The sequence below is a fragment of the Thunnus maccoyii genome, chromosome 7 (assembly GCF_910596095.1).
Source record: "Thunnus maccoyii chromosome 7, fThuMac1.1, whole genome shotgun sequence".
Taxonomy (NCBI): Eukaryota; Metazoa; Chordata; class Actinopteri; order Scombriformes; family Scombridae; genus Thunnus; species Thunnus maccoyii.
Genome location: NC_056539.1, coordinates 26,374,069 through 26,396,498, shown reverse-complemented (window position 1 = coordinate 26,396,498; position 22,430 = coordinate 26,374,069). Strand labels below are relative to the sequence as shown.

The 22,430-nt window shown below is 38.8% G+C and overlaps 1 protein-coding gene across 2 annotated transcripts in view; it reads left to right on the top strand.

Moving 5' to 3' along the window:
- The window catches only part of LOC121901121 (scavenger receptor cysteine-rich type 1 protein M130-like), a 28,415-nt gene extending 6,281 nt beyond the window's left edge, over positions 1 to 22,134 (top strand). Inside the window, exons 5-19 of one of the 2 annotated variants that reach the window (XM_042417802.1) lie at positions 2,088 to 2,249; positions 4,156 to 4,296; positions 6,181 to 6,489; positions 6,584 to 6,865; positions 9,008 to 9,313; positions 9,408 to 9,446; positions 10,444 to 10,704; positions 14,303 to 14,608; positions 14,703 to 14,741; positions 15,869 to 16,114; positions 17,304 to 17,609; positions 17,699 to 17,983; positions 19,734 to 20,063; positions 20,594 to 20,676; positions 20,797 to 22,134. In XM_042417802.1, coding sequence (XP_042273736.1) covers positions 2,088 to 2,249; positions 4,156 to 4,296; positions 6,181 to 6,489; positions 6,584 to 6,865; positions 9,008 to 9,313; positions 9,408 to 9,446; positions 10,444 to 10,704; positions 14,303 to 14,608; positions 14,703 to 14,741; positions 15,869 to 16,114; positions 17,304 to 17,609; positions 17,699 to 17,983; positions 19,734 to 20,063; positions 20,594 to 20,676; positions 20,797 to 20,946 — 3,245 coding nt within the window. In that variant the 3' untranslated portion in view covers positions 20,947 to 22,134. The remainder of the gene's footprint in view (positions 1 to 2,087; positions 2,250 to 4,155; positions 4,297 to 6,180; positions 6,490 to 6,583; positions 6,866 to 9,007; positions 9,314 to 9,407; positions 9,447 to 10,443; positions 10,705 to 14,302; positions 14,609 to 14,702; positions 14,742 to 15,868; positions 16,115 to 17,303; positions 17,610 to 17,698; positions 17,984 to 19,733; positions 20,064 to 20,593; positions 20,677 to 20,796) is intronic. The other variant, XM_042417803.1, reaches the window with a different exon arrangement.
- Positions 22,135 to 22,430: the final 296 nt, after the last annotated feature.

Sequence of the window (22,430 nt, the reverse complement as noted above, 5' to 3'; positions counted from 1 at the left end):
CAGAGGCTCTGATTAGATCCAAATATATTTACTGTTTGTATTTAGGTCCGTCAGTGGTGGAAAGTGAAGCTGTTAGTGATCTGTATTGTGCACAAAATTTTAACCTCAAGTATTTGTAGTATAGAATATATTGAACATATTAAGCAATTTGTGAATGAAATTCACTCCCTTGACAGGTCAAGAAAACTGTGTATATGCCAACAAATAACATCTTCAGACCAGAAATTTCAGATAAAGTTAATAAAAAGTATTTTGATTTATACTGATTCCAGAAATGTTAGGTTTAAAATAGATGAATAAAAAATGATAAAATTAGATGATGATTAGATGAGCAATGATGAATTTGTATTATTGTTGCTATTATAATATTAAAGGTAAATTCCGGTTTATTTGAACCCAATGTTTTTCCCATAAATGTGGCCATTTTGGCTCTATGTGTCATGTTTACTCTGCTCTCCCCAGCTAAGTTATGCTGTATTCAGACTAGGGCTTTCAAAGTTAACGCAATAATAACACATTAAATTTATTTTGATGCCAATAATTTTTTTGACAGCATTAACATGGGTTCTGCTATGATGATCCCTTACCTCACCTGTAGTTAAGTCCTCTAGCATTAAGTCGGATAGCAACTAGCAAGGAGCAATGGATAAAGAAAAAGGTCTTTTGAATGGCAAGTTCAATTTCAAAGCCCTGTCAGAGGGGTCTATCTACAAGACAAAAGTTATTTGTAGTTACTGTCAATGTGAACAGAGTTACCACTGGAGTACATACAGTGTTAAATACCAATTGCTAGCAAAGCACACATGCTAATGCAGGCAGCCTCGTTAGCACTGAGGAGGACAAGGATCTGTGTGAAATAATAATAATAATAATAACAACAACAACAACAACAACAACAACAACAACAATAATAATGATAAACAACGAGTGCACCTGGCCCTGTTTACACCTGGCATTAATATGCATCTCCACATGCGTCTTGAGTGACCACTTGTGATTGTATCTCACTTCCCCCTCTATATATATTGTTGTATCAAATTGTTGCAGAAAAATGTACCAGAGCAAAAAACTCTCTTTTGAAAATAAAAAGGGAGTCAGAGGTCCAAGCAGCAAAGTGTTCTTTAATGCCGGTAAAAAAGGGGAGCAATCAGCACTTTTACAACGAACCAAATCGCTCCGAAGGTTTTTTCTTTGGGGCATTGTTTTTATGCCCTTGGGTCGGCTTAGGTCACACCTTATCATCCACCCTCCCTAATTTTTGACCAATTATTATGTTACTTTTATCTCCTTCACTCGTTGTTGGTCAAAACTCTTCAAAACAGGTTTTGAGCTGTTTGAGGATATATACTGGCATATTCAATTCTACCTGATTATATCCAATTTTTATATAGGTATTGGGAATCATTTTACACCATTATTGCCAAGTTGTCTTCTGGCCTATTATTTTTTTTAATAAGTTTTACACCCTTATTTCTTGATCTCCTCCAGAGAGTTTTTTTTTTTAAAAGGTGAAGACTTTAATGCAGACCCAAGCAAAGTGGCATGTAATACAAACACACTCAAATTTCTCCAGTGTATGATTATGATTCTTCTACCGTGCCTCTATACGTACATTGTGATTAAATATGGTTCATGAGATTATAACTACACCAATACAAATTGTATCACACTAGCCCTTATTGCTTATAAACTTATAAAATCAATTTGCATAGCTTAATATTACTTTTGTTCATACTCTGAAATGAACTTTTGAAGCAATTCATGATTGTTTATTTGGAAAGGAGTCTCAGCAGCTTGCCCTGTTTGTCATTGTGTGCGATAAACATGTTTTTGTGAATCCCTCAAATCTCTATAACGGAGCCAGAGAGAGCAAAATTTGCATCACACATAGAGCCACAATGGCCACATCTATGGGAAATACATCAGGTTTCTAGCTTATAGCACACAGGCTTATAGCTTTGACTTTTTATCAAAGGACCAGATGTTTTGTTCTATAAGCAAAGTAATGGGACTTTTATGTCTGGAACAAGGGACACATGAAATAAAGTCTCTGTATCTTGTAAAGACTCTTTATTATTTTCATACAGGAAGAACTCTGAACCTCGTCCTGAATTACAACTTTAAATCCGAATTTGGGATGCGTGCAGAATCCCAAAAGATTGGTATCCTGATTAGTGATGCAGACGCCAAGGATTTATTTCAGGATTCACAGGTCCCGAGAGACTCCAGCATTGAGGTCTACACTATTGGTGATTGACTTTCCCTCTGCAACTCTGAAACTATATTATTTTACCATGAAAGAATGACGTGACATTAACATGAATTAAACATGATACTTTGCCCCAATGAAAACGTTAGCTAGTAGGATTCTTATGACTACATTAAACCTTTGTATCAGTTAATGTCTTACATTATTAAATCATTTTTTAATAGTGGGCTGAAATGAATTAAACCAAATTGCTGCTCACAAGGAATAAAGTCAAGCCAAGAATATGGTATGCTTTGTCAGTGATACAAAGTACATATGCTTTCTATTTAATGGGATTCAAAATGAGCAATCGTCAGCATGCTCTGTCGATTAAGGTTTAATTCTTAAACATTAAATGTTGCCATTTGATGCACTGTACTATAATTAGCTCATAGCTAGTTTTCATGTGCAGTCCCTTTTCACAATTAAAACATTTAAACAAAAACAACATATCAAAGCACAGTACTAGTCAAAAAACAATACAAGGGATAAAGAATAATACAGAATAAACATAGTACAAAGGGTACAAAATAATACAGGATAGATATTACAAGGTTACACACAATAGCACATCACACATACCCACAATGTACGTGTCCATTAGAATGACTAATGAATACTTGTCCAATTAAAACCAGAATATTTACGTTCATAGGAAGACCATAGGATAAAATGTAAAGTCAGTGGTTACAGAACTGAGTAGATTTAGGTTAATGTTTTAATTTGGTTTTAAAAGTACTGAAGGAGCTGCAGCTCTTCATATCACTAGGTAGGGCATTCCACTGAGTAAAAATGCTGACTGTCCAAATGCAGTGGGACGATATGGTATGATACAATCTATTATATTCTGGACAATTTTATAGAGTCCACAGGACGAAAATGCACAAAGTCACATAATGGTGGATGGGCCAAACCATTTAGAATTTTATAAACAAGATATAGATTAGAATACAATCTAAAACTCTCAAAGCTCAATAAGTTGTCTTTCTTAAGTATCCTACTTTTTAGAATTTGTTGTAATATATAATATATTATGACTCAAGAGGTCTTATGGCTGTTTCTCCAGCCAGCCGTCAACATGTAATACAATAAAACATATGGGAAAGGATCACAGCATGCATAATTTCTTGGCTGCGTCCAGGGCGAGACAATTTCTGATGTGTATAAAGTTTGCCAGATTGTACTTTATGGTTTTTACCATTTCTTAACGTATTTCTTAAAATATGATATGAGATATTTAAAATCAGTGACTATGTCAATGCTTTCGCCTTTGATGATAATAACTGCATTCTGAGGTTGTACCATGTCTTTAGTGAAAAGCATACCTTTTTGTCTTCCAAACATTCAGATTGAGACATGATTTATCAAACCACTGTGTGATCCTTTCAATTGTAGTTGTTAGCTTAGCAGCTGCTAACTCAGCTGTTTTTGCGTCCATCAAGCCTAGATTTAACTTGCTATATTAAGTACAAGGTAGCAGTTTTGGTGGAATGATTTGGTCTAAAACCAAACTGTCTTTGCCCACTCGAAAACCTGGCCTTTAGCATCTATAGGAGCAATATCCAATTCCCTTTTAGCAAATTTTTTACCTAACTGATATGCAGACTCAAGGAAAAGATTATTAAAGATAGAAGCAATAGAAAGATGTTCAATTAACTGTTGCAGGAAGCAACAGGAAACCATTATTTTATCACTTTGCCAACCAAATTGTTTGGCACACTTTTTAATTGTATTTAATGTTTATTTACATTGCCTTGTGTTGCTTTTATATTCTGTCTAGATGCCTTTTATGCTCTATGTAAAGCACTTTGAATTGCCTTGTTGTTGAAATGTGCTATACAAATAAACTTGCCTTTTCTCATTTCAGTTTTTTAAAGCACAGTTTTAACACTATATTTTTCTCTCAGGTGTGAAGAATGTAAATGAGACTCAGCTGAGGGCCATCGCCTCAGATCCCCATGAAATTCACATGTACAGTGTCAGCGACTTGTCGTTCCTTCTGGACATTGTTGACAACCTCACCATCAACCTCTGTAACAGTGCCTCAGGTAGGCTGTGCCTTAAGAGTCTGTCATCATCACACATCAATGCATGTTAACACCACACTGATTCACTGGTGTCAGAATTAATCTTAAGATATCAGGTTTTTAAAGCTTAAATTTTGGATTGTACAGTTGGATATAGAGTTATCTTATTGCTGGTTAGTACTCTCTTTTAATCTATTGTGCAAGAAAATCAGAATATTGTTAGACTCAGGTACGATAACATAGAAAAGATCAGAAAATTAATCTATAACAAGTCAGACATTGTCACCCTGAGATAGTCAAATGTGTGTTATTAGAAAAAAGTCAAAGTTACAATGAGGTCGATACAAATAAAGGATTTGGAGAAAAATTACCTGACACTGTGTAAAAATAAAGCTAATGTGTCCTGATTGATTAACAGCAGCCACCAGAGGCAGCAATGAACATAGGAAAGATTATTCCTGTTGACAGATTGATGAGGGAGGGAGGTATGTGGCCTATTGTTGTTAACCACTGAGATGCTAGATACACAGAGAGGATTAGGAGCTCCGCTTATGTGTGAGATGAATTTCTAGCCCTAATCCTCTAATTTCTAGTAGACTCGTGCCCGTCCTACTGAGATGTAGATTATCAGTTTTTAAGAGATGTCTCCTTGTCCAAAATGAGTCAAAACAAATAATGAAGCCATAACCAGCTATTGAGGGAAGGCAACTGGTTTAAGACAGATCTGTCTGAGGGTTTAAGATTAAATTATTATTAAATTAATAATAATTATGTTTATTAATGTTTAACGTTAAATAACAACACCAAATCCTTTCTTTTCCCCCAATTTACTCAATTTTCAACAGGTTGCCATTTGTGCTCTAATACTGCCATCTAGTGGGCACTTAGGCAAGCACACCATATTAAATGGATATGTCAAGTATACTGTACACGAGCCACATTTTTTCACAATAAGTAACCATTAGTCTATAAAAAATGCAGATGTTAATAATGTCACCGTAAATCAATATAATTTCTTAAATCCAATTCAATCAATATTATTTCCTAACCTCTATTCATACAAGGTAGGTTGAGTGGGGAATTGTTTTCTCTTTTGTAATGATTGTATGTAGGGTTTCCCCCCAGAAAATAAAATGATAGCACCCAATTTCTTCTTCTTTTAGACGTTCAAAATGGATGTGTTAACAGGGGTTTTTTTCTGTTGTCTTTAAAGGCCTTTACACAATGGGGATGTAACAAATACACATATACAAATATGTGAAATACTCACCTGCAAATATTTTGCATCAAAACTATTCATCAGCAGTGATAAGAATTTGCAACAAAAAATAAAGAAACACGAATTTGCTGTCAGTCAGCCTGGTGAAGGTAGTTTGTACAACTGCTGTCCTCTCAGCTCCCCGGGAGCAGACGGCTGCTTCTGTGGACAGAGACACTGAACACAGGTCGGAGTTTGTGTGGACTGAACGGCTCTCTCCTCTTCTTTTGTCACGTGAGGAGGAGGAGGAGGACAAAATCATCATCAACCAGTGATGTGTCAGTGTTGCACTCTTTTCAACTGCTTAACTGCTGACGCAAGCTTTTTCATTATTTTAACTTTACCAGTATGCATTGTAGGGTGCACAATAGCCATCAGTAAATTTAGGGAAAGCTTAGCCTGTTTGCCAGTAGGTACTGCCCAAAAAAATCATGATTTTGTTGAAAGTTAAATTTTTGCACTGATAATTTTGGGGAAGCTAAGTTTCCCCTAGCCTCTTAATAGTGCTGCCTATGCTTGAGTCAGGGTATGAATGTGCTCTCTCTCTTTATCAGTTGTTACTTTCAAATTCAGAAAAAGCTTTATTGGTATGTAGTTGCAGATAAATATTCCCAAAACTAATGATCATTCTCTCTCTCTCTCTCCAGTCCCTGTCAGATTGGTGAGTGGGACTAGTCTGTGTTCAGGCAGACTGGAGGTGAAGTCTGAGCAGTCGTGGTTCTCAATGTGTGAAGCTGATTTTGACCAGCAGGATGCACAGGTGGCCTGTAGGGAGCTTGGTTGTGGGCCTCCTTCAGTCCTCCAGGGGCTGCTCTATGAAGAAGTGATCGAGGCCCCAATGTGGACCAAAGAGTTGCGGTGTGGAGGCCATGAGTCATCTCTCCTGCACTGTGGAAGATCAGACTCAGTTAGAAGCACCTGCTCATCCGGCAAAGCTGTTGGACTCACTTGCTTAGGTAGAAGTGGAGCTGCAGCTTTGATTTGGTTTCATTTCTGTTCAAATGAAACTCACTTTATTCTTTTACTGATGACTTTCTTGTTTCTCCTCAGTGCATGTTAGGTTGGTGGGAGGAGCCAGGCGCTGTGCAGGTACACTGGAGGTGAAACAGGGAGAGTGGAGACCAGTGAGCACCTCTTTCTCGATCTTGAAGGATGCAACTGTAGCCTGTACAGCTCTCGACTGTGGCTCTGCTGTTTCAGTGGGAAATAGAAAAGAGCCCTCAGACAGATCTGTATGGATCATCAGTAGTGAGTGTGCTCATTCTGGATCTGCACTGTGGGACTGTGCAACATCATCGCTGTCTTCTTCCATCGTGGAACTCACCTGCTCAGGTAAGTCCATTATTGACATCATCTATGACAGTAATATTTTCCTTCCTCTGATACAGTGATGGTCTGTGGTTTCACTGCTGTATTCACACATGGGCCTAATCAGATATTACATGGACTTTGTACTAGGGAGCTGGCAGGGTAAAGTCTGTTTAATGTCTTGTCCGACTTATTCGGACATTTACATTCACACATACAGCTCCTCCGGGTAATGTCCGGAAAATTTCAGGGTTGCAGTGCATGTGTGAAAGTGGCTTATGACAGTAATATTTTCCTTCCTCTGTCACCGTGATAGTTGGTGGTTTCCATTGGACTTAACTGTAAACTTATCCAGGACAACAGTATGCTAAAGGGTAGAGAAGTTAGCTTGTTCCTGGAGGATCATTTCTTCAAACTGAGACAATCTGCACCTTTAAGCAACCTGCTGCGGTTCTCACACACACCCTGCAGATCTCCCGAGCCAGCTCAGGCACATCCACCTTACAAGGAACAATTACATCACAAATTAAAACAAGTTAGCATGTCAGAGAGTCTGCTGTTTGTAGTCCGCATGTTCTACAGAGGTGGAATCATCCACATCTCCATTTTCCTCACGGTTAACTTTCAATCAAACAGCCTAAATCCCAGACTGTCCAACTCCTGGAACAGACTGCACTCTTCTGGCCAGCAACAGGAGGTAACTCCAGTACAATAGGAGAAAAAAACATAGCTGCTTTATGAACTTCCTTTTGGTGGAAAGGCACAAACAAGAAGTCAGAGTCATTCTTCCTGTGGCACGTCCTCACAGAGGTGACCCTCTTGCTCTGCAGGGATGACTCCAACACAGCTCATGAGTATCGCCACCCTCACCTCACACCTATTACCCTGAGCAACTCCGGAAAAGAAGAAAGTCCAGCCCCTCTCCAGGAGTTCGATTCCAGATTCGGTGCTGTGTGTAGACATGAGCCCAACTAAATCCAGTTGGTGCCGTTTCTCCCTCTGCACCAGCTCCAGCTCCTTCCCCACCAGAGACACAACCCTCAAACCAATTTACAGTGTCAGGAGTGTGGAAAGGCTGAATATGAAGCAAAGTGCTATTTGAATAGAAGACACAACAGAATAAGATAAGCTTCAGGGTAAATGGTATGAATGATCAGTGTCAGATTCTTTCTTTTGAGTTTATTAAACACCTGCAGCATCACACAGCAGCTGAAAGGGTAAATGTGTCTCCAAACAGAGAAAGAGGCTGTGTGTATTTACAGCAGTGGTAACTTCATTAACACCGCATGGGTCCGCATCTGACGGTAATTAATCTTTTGTGTTCTGCTACACATCTACACAGGTCAGCTGTTATACAGAGAGAGAGAGAGAGAGAGGAGTAAGTGAGTGCGCTTCAGTTACCACCAACTCTCTGCAGACACTAATAATTTCACTCTAACTGTGTGTGGATGTTAGCACTGGTCTTTGTGAATCGGACTGTTTATGCAATCAGGTTCATTTGCATAGAAAGGGTCCAATTTTGCATATTACACAATTTAAATACGTGCAGCAAAGAAGCACTGAGATGCTATTTGCTTGGCAGTGCAGTTGGGAGTACATTTCACCCTTTGTGGGTGCTTTGTGAATTACACTTTTATTTATTTTTTGTTTGTTTCATTTGCCCAGGTTTAGCTGCTGCAAAAGCCGCGCAATCCTTTTGTGAATTCACCACTCAGGATACAAAACCATTTTACTCGACTTTATCATGCAGTAAACCTGTCAAAAGTCTGTGTGCGAGTTTGTTGCTTCACAGTGTGTGAAAGTGAGCTTGCAAGCTTGTAACTGGACGCTCAGAAAAAACAGGCAGGCAGAAACCTTAAAGGTTACAAAACTAAGATTGCAGGTACAAAACCCTGTTTTCAAGCACTGCGTTTTACATGATATAATATTCCATAATCCCTGTGGGTTGTGGGTCCACAGGTCCACTCCATGTTGTGTATTCAGTCTGTGCCTGACCAGGCTCCATGGGCCAAGGCCGGCCATCCAAGACTCGCCGGCCAGACTCCAGGAGGGGACTTCCTGAAATTTGTTACATTGCTGTTTACAAAGAGATGTATTATGTTTGTTATAGTATATAAGGTGGTAAATAAAGATCAGCACTGAATTGTAAATCCTCTCTCTCTCCAGAATCTGTCAGGCTGGTGAGTGGGACTAGTCTGTGTTCAGGCAGACTGGAGGTGAAGTCTGAGCAGTCGTGGTTCACAGTGTGTGAAGCTGACTTTGACCAGCAGGATGCAGAGGTTGTCTGTCGGGAGCTTGGCTGTGGGCCTCCTTCAGTCCTCCAGGGGCCCCTGTATGTAGAAGTGAAGGGTCCAATGTGGGCCAAAGAGTTCCAGTGTGGGGGCCATGAGTCATCTCTCCTGGACTGTGGAAGATCAGACTCAGCTAGAAGGACCTGCTCACCTGGCAAAGCTGTTGGACTCACCTGCTCAGGTAGAAGAGGAGCTGCAGCTTTGATTTTGCTTAATTTCTGCTCTAATGAAACTCACTTTATTCTTTTACTGATGACTCTCTTGTTTCTGTTCAGAGCCTTTCAGATTGGTGGGAAGAGCCAGTCGTTGTGCAGGTATGGAGGGTTTTAAGGGACGAAACTAAATATATAAATACATAAATAATTATATAATGCTTAAATAAATGAATAAATAAATACTTATATAATTTAATGCTTAAATAAATAAATGAATAAATAAATAATTATTTGATTGAATGCTTAATTGTCACCATAAATAAATAAATCACAAATTAACATTAAATATATGAATGTTAAATTTATCTATTTATTTGTATATTAATTAATATATTTACTAATTAATTTATTCACACATTTATCTATCTATATATAATTTTATTCATTTATTTATATATACTTTTATTTATCCATTGTGTAAGTTGCTGCAGCAAAATAAATAAATTTGTCACATTCATCCATCAAAAGTCAGGGAGCGGGTTAAAGCCTCTGATTGGTGAATGAACAGTATTAAAGAGGCCAGGTCAGGGTCGATATCATTCCAATTTGTTCAGCGAAGCCCTCAATCTGATCAAAAAAAGCATAGGAATTGGCATTTGCCTCCATCTGTTTAGCAACAGTTAACAAATCTACCATTGTAGCATGAAAGATTTTTATTAAGATCTGCACTGGGTGCTGCAGTCTGAAAAGCAGTAAATTCAAGTTCAATCACCAATCGCAGGGGAGAGTCTGCCCCCTGACTTTTGATGGATGAAGGTGACACATTTATTTATTTAGCTGCAGCAAGTTACACTATGGCTAAATGAAAGTATATCAATGAATAATAAAATTGTAAATAGATAAATAAATGTGTGAATAAATTAATACATACATAAATTAATATAAACGAATGAATAAATATGTGAATGTGTATATACATATATATACATACACACACACACACACACACACATATATTAAGCATTAAATTATATAATTATACATTTATTCATTTATTTAAGTGTTATATAATTATACATTTATTCAAGCATTTAATTATATAATTATTTATGTATTTATATATTTAGTTTTGGACCTTAAAACCCTCTCCATGCAGGTACACTGGAGTTGAAACAAATAGTGGAGAATAGTGGAGTAGAGTGGAAACCAGTGAGTGAGTACTTCTGGACCCTGAAGGAAGCAGCTGTAGTCTGCAGAGCTCTGAACTGTGGCCCTGCTGTTTCAGTAGGAGGGAGAAAGGAGCCCTCAGACAAAGCTGCATTTATCATCATTCCTAACTGTGTTGAGTCTGGATCTGCACTGAGAGATTGTACATATTTATCATCATTTTCCTCCGTCGTGGAGATCACATGCTCAGGTAAGTCCATCAGTGACATCATCTATATCCATTTTCACATATGAACTCCGGACACTGGGCCTCATTCACAAACAGTGCATACACACAAATCTGTGCTTAAACCTTGCGTACGAACGCTTTAAGCACAAATCTGGGATTCATCAATATGTTCTTACCTGAATTTGTTCTTACTCTGCAAACAAATTTAGAACTGCCTTACTGCATTACACACAAATAATAAACATTTCACAAACAGTTTATTGGAACCACAGTTATTTAAAAAATGATCGGGCCTAAATATACAACACTGAAAAGTATGAAATTGCTGATAATAAACAATGTATTTACTAATAATGCAATTAATAGCTAAGACATTGTAATCCATAAATCATCATCATAACTATAATGAAATTATTAATATATTAAAATTGTCCTGTTTCCACTTTTAGATGACAATAGCTTATATATCATAATTTCCAAATTGGAATGTGACACTGATTAATTTCCCCCATCATATTTGTCCATGATATATGTAGCTGGTTAACCAGCAGCCTGTTCAGTGTTCCTCACAGCCTGACAGTTCAGTAGTGACACAGGGAGGGCCGCTCTGCTTTCGGTACATCGCGGCCTGTTGTGGACAGAGACGAAACACGATGCACACCTGGCACAGCAGTAGAGATTTATTTAGATAAATCCGGAGTGGCTAGGTTATGTATAGGATATGTATAACGTGACATTACACTTATCATGCATTGTCCTCTCTCCCAGGTTGCCTTGATCTGGTGTGATTGAGGGAGGACCTATAAAGGGGGCAGGAATGTGGCTCGCACTCTCCTCTCCACTTCCCAGCCTTGGCAGCAACTGTTTGTTCATGTGTTTGTTTTGCTATGCTTTAGCTTTTGCCTTTGTTAGTCTTTGGTTTGTTTAGTGGGTCTGGTAGTCCTGTTTTCGTGGCTTCATTTCTGTTAGGATTAGTTTTCATGTGGAATTAGGTTAGAGGGGAGAGCCCAGATCCTATGACCTTTTGTGGGTTGGTCTGGGTATCTTCCCTCCTTTTTTGTTCTTTTTGGCCGGCCCATCAGCTTTTGTTAGTAGTTGTTGGTTTTGTTAATAAATTGGTTTGATTATTTTGAATCCTCCTGACTCTTTGATTATGTTTGGCCTTCTGCAGAACGAGCTGCTGAGGGTCATAACATAATTTGGGGGCTCGTTGAAGCTGACTGAAAACTTTTAAAGTCTTCAATGTGTTTTTGTATCTAGATTTGGTGGCTAAGTGGCAGTAGGCCTGTGTTGTCTGGATGTTTTTGATGGTTTGTGTTCCTGGAGCCAGGTGTACTGTGTGGTGATCACAGTTTTGTTGGCTTTGTGCTTGTTGCAGGAATCCCCCCCCTGCTGGTTAGGATATTTATAATGTGACATTACACTTATCATGTATTGTCCTCTCTCCCAGGTGGCCCTGATCTGCTGTGATTGAGAGAGGACGTATTACAGGGGCAGGAATGTTGCTCACACTCTCCACTTCCCAGCCTTGGCAGCAGCTGTTTGTTCATGTGTTTGTTTTGCTATGCTTTAGCTTTTGCCTTTGTTAGTAGTAGTTGATTTTGTTAATAAATTGGTTTGATTATTTTGAATCCTCCTGACTCTCTGATTATGTTCTGTGGAACCAGCTGTTTCTCATAACACAATAAGGCTCCAAACGATTGTGCCAATGACATGTTTACCAGCCAAATTTGCTAGCAATCTATTGTTTGCATTTCACTAGCAGTGAAGTTTTCCACAATTTTACCATCATAGCTGTCTTTGCAATGAGTGACAGCTCTCTCCACTGCTGCACCACTCCAACAGAGCTTTCCTTATACAGAAAAATGGGGGCGTGGTAGTACGCCAATTACTGATAACAGGCATGCGCCTGTCAATTTAGAATGATTCTGATTCACTAACATACACATGGTGGTGAGAACAAAATTGGCCTGTGTCATGAATCCAGCAGTAATTTTGCATGGACACTTATTGTGTGCACAAAGTAAGAACATTTCTACGCACATATTACTGAATGAGCCCCATTTTCAGGAGAATTAGGTCTTCTGGAGTTGTCCTTCCGCACAACTGATGCGTTGTCACCTACTGGAAATATTCTGTTTGGTTTAGGTGAAGGGTGCAGGAGGCAGGACATTATGCAAAAAGTACGCTGTGGTTGTAATTCAGTATTTTTCAGATCTTCACCAGAAATAAAACTGCTTTTATTTTATGAAAAATTACAGGAAGTCCTCTTTCCCATTAGCGCTACCTTCAGAGCTGGTTCTGTGAAGCCATCAGTGTGAAGTCTGTAGTCAGTCTAGATCTCGTAGCTAGCAGCTTTATAGCGGTCAATATGTTATATTTTTTCCTGTTCTTTCTGTTTAAGAAACCTCAGGGGTGAATTCGCAAAGAATGGATTGTGATTGCTGAGAGCACCATGCATCGCGCATCATTTGCAACCGCTATTTGCCTCGTCTCAAGGTCCTCTTCACAAAAGATATTTTGATATGATGAATGATATGACAGTGCAAACGCCCATAAAGTTTTGTAGCTGAGTGCAGTTTGCCCTTGTTTCCAGTGTTTCAGGCCTTTCTCTACATTTAAGCACACAGATTGGTCCACAGTGAAAAATACAAAGAGCAAAAAAAGCCTCAAATTGTGTGTATTTAATTAACAGAGGTGTGCACACACAGAGCTATCCACAATCACAAACCAACTCTCATGTATTTTGCTTCTGTTACGTCTCTAGTATTACACATCTGTAACATAATCTACTGAAATGTCCATCAAAATACACCTAGTAATGTGATTCAGGCAGGTCTGAAACGTGTTCGATTGTCTGACTCTTACAATAATGTTGTTCAGGTGTCACTAAATGTTTCCGGGATTTCGCAGAAACATTAGTACTGATGTTCCATTTGTTGCCCACAGCTGGCTGTGTCAGATTCTTTTTGAGTTTATTAAACACCTGCAGCATCACACGGCAGCTGAAAGCTTAACTGTGTCTCCAAACTGAGAAAGAGGCCGAACGCATTTACGCACGCGGCACAGCAGTGGTAAATATCATTAACACCGGATCAGTTTGGATCAGATTCCAGGTTTATACGGATGAATCCTGTGCTCCACCAGAGCTTTTCAGGACATTTTTATTTTATAGAAAAAGCATTTTACCCGACATTATCATGCAGTAAAAAAAAGTCTTTGTGTGAGTTTTTGTTGCTTCACAGTGTGTGAAAGTGAGCTTGTAAGCTTGTAACTGGACGCTCAAAAAAAACAGGCAGGCAGAAACCTTAAAGGTTACAAAACTAAGATTACAGGTACAAAACCCTGTTTTCAAGCACACCATTTTACATCATATAATATTCCATCATCCCTGTGGGTTGTGGGTCCACGGGTCCGCTCCATGTTGCTTCTTCAGTCTGTGCCTTACCAGGCTCCATGGGCCAAAGCCGGCCACCAGAGACTCCCCATCTGGGCTCCAGGAGGGGACCTCCTGAGATTTGTTATATTTCTGTTTACAAATAAATGTATTATGTTTGTTATAGTATATAAGGTGGTAAATAAAGATCAGTACTGAATTGTAAATCCTCTTTCTCTCCAGACCCTGTCAGGCTGGTGATTGGGACTAGTCTGTGTTCAGGCAGACTGGAGGTGAAGTCTGAGCAGTCGTGGTTCTCAGTGTGTGAAGCTGACTTTGACCAGCAGGATGCAAAGGTGGTCTGTAGGGAGCTTGGCTGTGGGACTCCTTCAGTCCTCCAGGGGGTGCTCTATGAGGAGGTGGAGGCTCCAATGTGGACCAAAGAGTTCCAGTGTAGAGGCCATGAGTCATCTCTCCTGAACTGTGGAAGATCAGATTCAGCTAGAAGCACCTGCTCATCTGGCAAAGCTGTTGGACTCACCTGCTCAGGTAGAAGAGCAGCTGCAGCTTTGATCTGGCCTCATTTCTGCTCTAATGAAACTCACTTTATTCTTTTACTGATGACTCTCTTGTTTCTGTTCAGAGCCTGTCAGGTTGGTGGGAGGAGCCAGTAGCTGTGCAGGTATGGAAAGTTTTAAGGGGTGAAATTATATAATGAAATGCTTAAATGAATGAATACATAAATAACTATTTAATTTAATGCTGAAACAAATTTATAAATGAATAATTATTTAATTTAATGCTTGTCACCAAAAATAAAAAATCATAAATTAAATGAGACATTAAATATATAAACATTAAATGTATTTGTGTATTTATTTATTCATTTATTTATATATTTACACATTATATATATATATATATATATATATATATATATATATATATATATATATATATATATATATATATATATTCATTTGTATATTACTTAATTTATTTACCTATTAATTTATTCACACATTTATTTATTTATTTATAATTTTATTCATTTATTTATATATACTTTTATTTATCCATAGTGTAACTTGCTGCAGTAAAATAATAAAATCTGTCTCATCCATCAAAAGTCAGGGGGCAGGTTAAATCCTCTGATTGGTGAATGAGCAGTATTACAGACCCAGCAAAATCTGCGATTGTGAATATAGCTTCATTCCTTTCTGTGTCAGTCAGGGCCGATATCATTCCAATTCGTTCAGTGAGGCCCTCAATCTGATCAAAAAAAGCATAGCAATTGGCATTTGCCTCCATCTGTTTAGCTACAGCCAACATATCTACCATTGTAGCATGAAAGACTTCATTAAGAACCGTACTGGGTGCTGCAGTCTTGAATTAGGCAAAAGCAGTAAATTCAAGTTCAACCACCAATGGCAGGTTAGACTCCACCCCTGACTTTTGATGGGTGAAGTTGACACATTTATTTATTTAGCTGCAGCAAGTTACGCTATGGATAAATGAAAGTATATAAATAAATAAATAAATAAATAAATAAAATTATAAATAGATAAATAAATGTGTGAATAAATTAATACATAAATAAATATACAAATATGTATACAAATTAATAAATAAATACATACATAAATTTAACATTCATGTATTTAATGTCTCATTTAATTTGTGATTTATTTATTTATGGTGACAATTGAGCATTATAAATATATATACATATACACACACACACACACATCTATATATATATATATATATATATATATATATTTGGCCCTTAAAACCCTCTATATACAGGTACACTGGAAGTGAAAAAAGTAGAGTGGAGACCAGTGAGTGAGTTCTTCTGGACCCTGAAGAGAGCAGCTGTAGTCTGCAGAGCTCTGAATTGTGGCTCTGCTGTTTCAACGGGAGAGAGAAAGGAGCCCTCAGGAATATCTAAATGGCTCATCCCACCTGAATGTGTTGAGTCTGCATCTGGACTGAGTGACTGTGCATCATCATCGTCGTTTCCGTCCTCCATCTTGGAGATCACATGCTCAGGTAAGTCCATCAGTGACATCATCTATAGCCATTTTTGCATATGAACTCCAGACATTGGGCCTCATTTACAGACAGTGCGCACACACAAATCTGTGCTTAAACCTTGCGTGCAAACGTTTTAAGCACAAATCCAGGATTCATCAATATGTTCTTACCTGAATTTGTTCTTAGTCTGCGAACAAATTTAGAACTGCCTTAGATCATGCATACACAAAAATCATACACATTCCACAGTCTCAAAAAAATACATAGTCAATACTTATTCAATATGAACAGTTTATCAGAACCACAATGATTTAAAAATGATTGGAAATCAAATATTGCACATACATATACAACAGATTGGTCCACAATGAAAACTGCTGAGAGGACAAAAGCCTCAAATTGCGTATCTTTAATTAGCAGAGGAACACACACACTGAGCCCCCCCCCCGCTAATAATTTCACTCTAACTGCGTGTGGCTGTTATCGCTGATCTTTGTAAATTAGACTCAGGTTCATTTGCATAGAAAGGGGCCAGTTTTCCAGCAAAAGTGTGCATATTACCTAATTTAAATACATGAAAATAGCAAAGTAGCACTGAGAAGCAATTTGCTCGGCAGTGGAGTGCAGGAGGGCATTTCACCCTTTGCTGGTGCTTTATGAATTACACGTTGTTGTTTTTTTTGTTTGGTTCATTTGCCCAGGTTTAGCTGCTGCAAAAGCTGTGCAATCCTTTTGTGAATTCACCACTCAGTGTGCAAAACCATTTTACTCGACATTATCATGCAGTAAACCTGTCAAACGTCTGTGTGCGAGTTTTTGTTGCTTCACAGTGTGTGAAAGTGTGCTTGCAAGCTTGTAACTGGATGCTCAGACTTAAAAAACAAGGTTGCAGTAAGAAACCTTAAAGGTTACAAAACTAAGATTACAGGAACAAGACCCTGTTTTCAAGCACACCATTTTACATGATATAATATTCCATCATCCCTGTGGGTGGGGGGTGCACTTCATGTAGCTTCTTCAGTCTGTGCCTTACCAGGCTCCATGGGACAAAGCCGGCCACCAGACACTCCCCGTCTGGGCTCCAGGAGGGGACCTCCTGAGATTTGTTATATTTCTGTTTGCAAATAAGTGTATTATGTTTTTTATAGTATATAAGGTGGTAAATAAAGATCAGCACTGAATTGTAAATCCTCTCTCTCTCCAGAATCTGTCAGGCTGGTGAGTGGGACTAGTTTGTGTTCAGGCAGACTGGAGGTGAAGTCTGAGCAGTCGTGGTTCTCAGTGTGTGAAGCTGACTTTGACCAGTGGGATGCAGAGGTTGTCTGTCGGGAACTCAACTGTGGGACTCCTTCAGTCCTCCAGGGGGTGCTCTATGAAGAAGCGGAGGCTCCAATGTGGACCAAAGAGTTCCAGTGTAGAGGCCATGAGTCATCTCTCCTGGACTGTGGAATATCAGACTCAGCTAGAAGGACCTGTTCACCTAGCAAAGCTGTTAGACTCACTTGCTCAGGTAGAAGAGGAGCTGTAGCTTTGATTTAATTTTTGTTCTAATGAAACTCACTTTGTTCTTTTACTGATGACTCTCTTGTTTCTGTTCAGAGCCTGTCAGGTTGATGGGAGGAGCCAGTCGCTGTGCAGGTACACTGGAGGTGAAACAAGTAGTGTGGAGACCAGTGAGCAGCGATCAATGGACCCTGAAGGAAGCAACTCTAGCCTGTAGAGCTCTAGACTGTGGCTCTGCTGTTTCAACAGGAAGTAGAAATAATACCTCAGGCAGATATATTTGGCTGATCAAACCTGAGTGTGTTCAGTCTGGATCTGCACTGAGGGACTGTGCAACATTAAAGTTTGCTTCCTCCATCATCATGGAGCTCACCTGCTCAGGTAAGTCCATCAGTGACATCATCTATGACAGTAATACAGTGGAAACTGCTTAAGTGATCACAGTTAAAGTAGTCAACCACTTATATGGATCAAAAAGCTCAGGACAGAATCATTCCTTTACAAATGCTGTTTAAATAATTTGCTTATAATAATCAAGTAGTCCGCTTACAGTGTTCATTTTGGGTCTTGTCATACATGAAAACATATGGGGAAAAAAATTGAAACTACGGTACTTGTATTTTCTTTTTACCATACTCCCATAGTACAGTATGATGTGTATTAAGTGGCTGCAGCACCATTATCAAGCGTTGCGGTGCACCTCTGCAGGTTTGTGCGGAGGTGCGGGTGTGTGTGTGTTTATTTGTAACTGCTGTGAAACAATCAGAAAATAACGTTTTCTTCCTCTCATTCACCGGCTTTCTCGCCACCACTGCTCGCTCTCCTCATCCACTCTCTAGCTCGTTTGACCACTACTTCTCTCTCTCTCTCTCTCGTCTTTTTTAAAATGAGTTGGGAAGCCGACAGCAAAGCCTAACTATACTTTTAACGTTGCGAAATGAAGAGAAATGTCCTCCCCTCTTTCTAGTAATGTTTTTGTCTTCCCTCATGGCAGGGTTGTACAGCCTTACGGGTGGCGTTTCTCAAAAAGTTGATTCTGGTTCAACTTTCTCGCTGTGCTGCCCCTGTGGCCCCCACCCCCGCAGCCTAAACGCACAACACACAACCTGTCTGCTTCGGGCTGGGAGAATGGAGCTGTGAAATCGTGATGGGAAAAAAAAAAGAAAAGTCATTTTCTCTCAATGAAAAACGTAGTCTCCTTGAAGCTTACGACAAACTGCCAAAAATGAGCCAACGAGATATAGCAGCAAAACAACAAGTGTTTGAAACAGCTGTTCTGTATTTTGAAACAGTCAATAAAATTCAATGAATAGCAAAGCTGCTGGTTTCATTACTTTATATTCATGTAATAAATATACAAATGTCAATTAGATGGTAATCTGCATGAGAAATTAAGAAAAAAAAAAATCAGTTATAATATCCACTCATAGTGATCAATTTGACCCGGACTGACGTGATCACTATAAGCGGTTTCCACTGTATTTTTCTTCATCTGTCACAGTGATAGTTGGTGGTTTCTATTGCACTGAACTGTAAACTTATCCAGGATGATGGCATCCTAAAGGGTAGAGAGGTTAGCTTGTTCCCGGAGGCTCATTGCTTCAGACTGAGACAATCTGCATCTTTAAGCATCCTGCTGTGGTTCACTAACACACTCTGCAGTTCTCCTCAGCCAGCTCAGTCACATCCACCTTACAAGCAACAGCCAAATTACAAATTAATAATTGTTGGTTGCTGCTTAAACAAATAAGCAACTGTTCGCTAACAAGTTCAATATGTCAACTTAAAAACTGATGATATGTTAGTGTTATGTTCAGTATTTGTTTCTGTTGGAAACTATTGTGCATGCAGTGTTAACATGTTGATCATCTCAGATGAATAAAAATGCAGCTGTTTTCTGTCCGATCCGAAAGCAGTTGAGGATCTTAATCTATTTCCTCTGTTCTCTGACTCCTCTGTATTACACATGAATGTAGGAGTTCTCTGTGTTGTGCGATCACCTCTCAGTGATCAATGTTCATTTATTTGAAAAAAACAACAACATCCAGCTTCTCACAGAAGACAAAGTATTCATCATCTTTCTGTGTTTACATACCTGCTGGCTCAGCCAATCATCTCTCTGTGTTTGCAGATCTCCTGGTTCAGCCAATCATCTCTCTGTCTTCTACCATGGGTGGGGTCTCTGACGCCAAGCAGCAGGGGTTTTGGGTGCACCAGGGTTCCAACTTCACCATAAGCTGCTCCATCCAACCTCAGTACCTAGGAGGATCCTTCCAGCTCACCTTCACCTCCTCCGACACGACACACAACTACACCCAGCTAGCTGTCAATCACTTTGCTGACTTCCTGTTTACTGCTGCAGACCCCACCCACCAAGGAAACTACAGCTGTGTTTATAACATCTATGTTTTTTCTCATAACTTCTCCTCTGAGAGCCGTGTGCTCTTTCTCACTGTCCAAGGTAAGCTGAAGCAGAGTATGAAGCTCAGTTGAACTAAGACGTCACACTGACTTTCTTTACATGTTTGCAAAACATAATAAAAAAAAGTCATCAGGTGAAAAGTAAAAGGCAGCAAACCAGTCAGTGAAGCCAGATAACCATTATAATGATAATAAACAGCACTTTACATGAAGAGCTTTATGTCATCAGGAGAGCTCAGAGCTTCACCAGGATCACATTTGATTTAACTGCATGTAAAGATCTTGATTGTTAACAATCAGTTGAATCATTTCAAACAGACAGGAGTTTAAGGAGAGAATCAGCAGATTTCAGTTTACTCTTTCAAACCAGCTGTAAACACATTAGTTGCTTTTGTCCAACATCATCAGCATACAGAGGGGATTAGATGAACTCCAAGAGCTGAATCAACAAGCTGCTTCAGACTTCAGTGATTTTAGGAGATTTAACATCACTAAAGTTTCTGTTTAATGGGAGCTGTTGTACTCATCATGTCATGTGATCTAATGTGATGACTAAATGTGTCTCGTCAGATCCAACAGACCACATAATCAGACTGGTTGTCCTGCTAGTGACTCTGCCTTTGGTCGTCACTGCCATCTTTTTCATCTTCAAGGTACTGAGCACATGTTTGTTGTATAGAGGACTGGTTGAAATGAAGCACTCAGCCTGTTCATATTGAACTGAAGAGAGGAATGATGCAGTGACTTCGATTTGTGTTGTCATGTCTCTCCAGGCCAACAGGGGGCAGAAGTCGGGCCCACAGGAGAACATTGAACTGGATTCTTATAACCTTGGTGTTCCCAGAGCTGAAGGAGAGCCAGTTGAAGAGGAAAGAGCCCAGGGAGCAGAGTTGGACCCCCAAGGGGCCACACAAACCCACTGATGAAGAAAATCATCTTTGGTTTCATCTCTCCTCTCAGTCTGAGTCAGGTTTTTGCGACACAGTATGGCGAGGAATGATGTCACTCACTGCCAAAATAATAGTGAAGTAGTGAGACCTTTCTTAAGACCACTAAAAGAAGAGCAGAGAGGAGATCTGATTGGACCATTTGTAACATAATTATCTGTATATAGTTATATTTTGTCATCATTAACCTCTCTCAGGTGAACAGCTGTAACTTTTTTTTACCTAAAGATTTTCGTGAATCCAGAGTCTGGAGTTTGGAGTCTTATGGTCTCATCTGGATAAATGTTGAGTCAAGAAATCATTTAAAAATCCACCCAGTTGTTTGATAGAGTTTATATCTTTTTTATTCACTGCACTGACTTTTACATTCTGTACTATATACCAGAGATGTTTAAAGTGGGAGGTGGGCCTCCCCCGGGGGGCTCCAGTTTCAAGGGAGGCTCACTGAATGGAAGTGAAAAAAAAATTACACTAGTTATTACATTAGTTATCAAAAGGAGATCACATAAAATAGCCTAAATGTGTGTGATTTGGTTAAAGAGATAGTTCAGAGATACAGTAGTTTTGGGGAATGTTATTGTCTTTCCCACTTTTGTAGTCAGAAACAAATAAATGCCTTCAGACCATTTTTATGTATTTTGTATAGTCTGAAGTATGTCAAACAGCAATATCAGGCTATCTTGGCTCAATTGTTGAGTGTCTATGGGATCAAATAACATAATCATGATCCCATAGGTATCCAGGAATTGAGTGAAACTAAGCAAGTAAACTGAGTGGGTGCCTTTTTCCCATTTTCCCACTTTTTTTTGTCTGAGGGGAGGCCCACAGTTGAAAACCCCTGTTATATATTACTTATTCAGCTGAAATGTGTTATTGCTCTTTTCAAAATATTTGCTTTTTGAGTGAAAGAAACTGAATAAAAGAAAAAGTTATCAAGTGAAATCAAATGTTTTGCTAATGCTTTGTTATGCTGTTTTCAAGAAAAAATGTGATGTTTTACAGAATTTTTATTTTGTTTTTATTATTGTATTTATATATATGTATATTAGTTTGCCATCACTTTTATGTAGTCATAATATTTTCTGTAACATTGTGAAATTTTAACTTTTTTGGGGGGAGGCTTCAAATAAGCCCACTGGGTTTTCTGCCTCTCCCTGCACTGTATATTATTTGTTCTTTGTCATTTTTGTGTATTTGTTTTAAAATTGTGCAAAAAAAAAAAAAAATAAAAATAAAAAACTAAACTTGAAAGCACGTCTTTCTGCTGAATGTTCACTCAGCCCTCATTTATTGTATGTGACAGTTTCATGCAAATAAATGAGTTTATAATGTATCAATAACACTGTTACACTTTGCCGGTTTCATTTGAAAGTAAGACACCCAAAAAAAATTAGGATTTTCATGATATTCTTGTCAGTTTAGCAGACCTCTCACTCTCTACACTGAAAATTAAATAACAC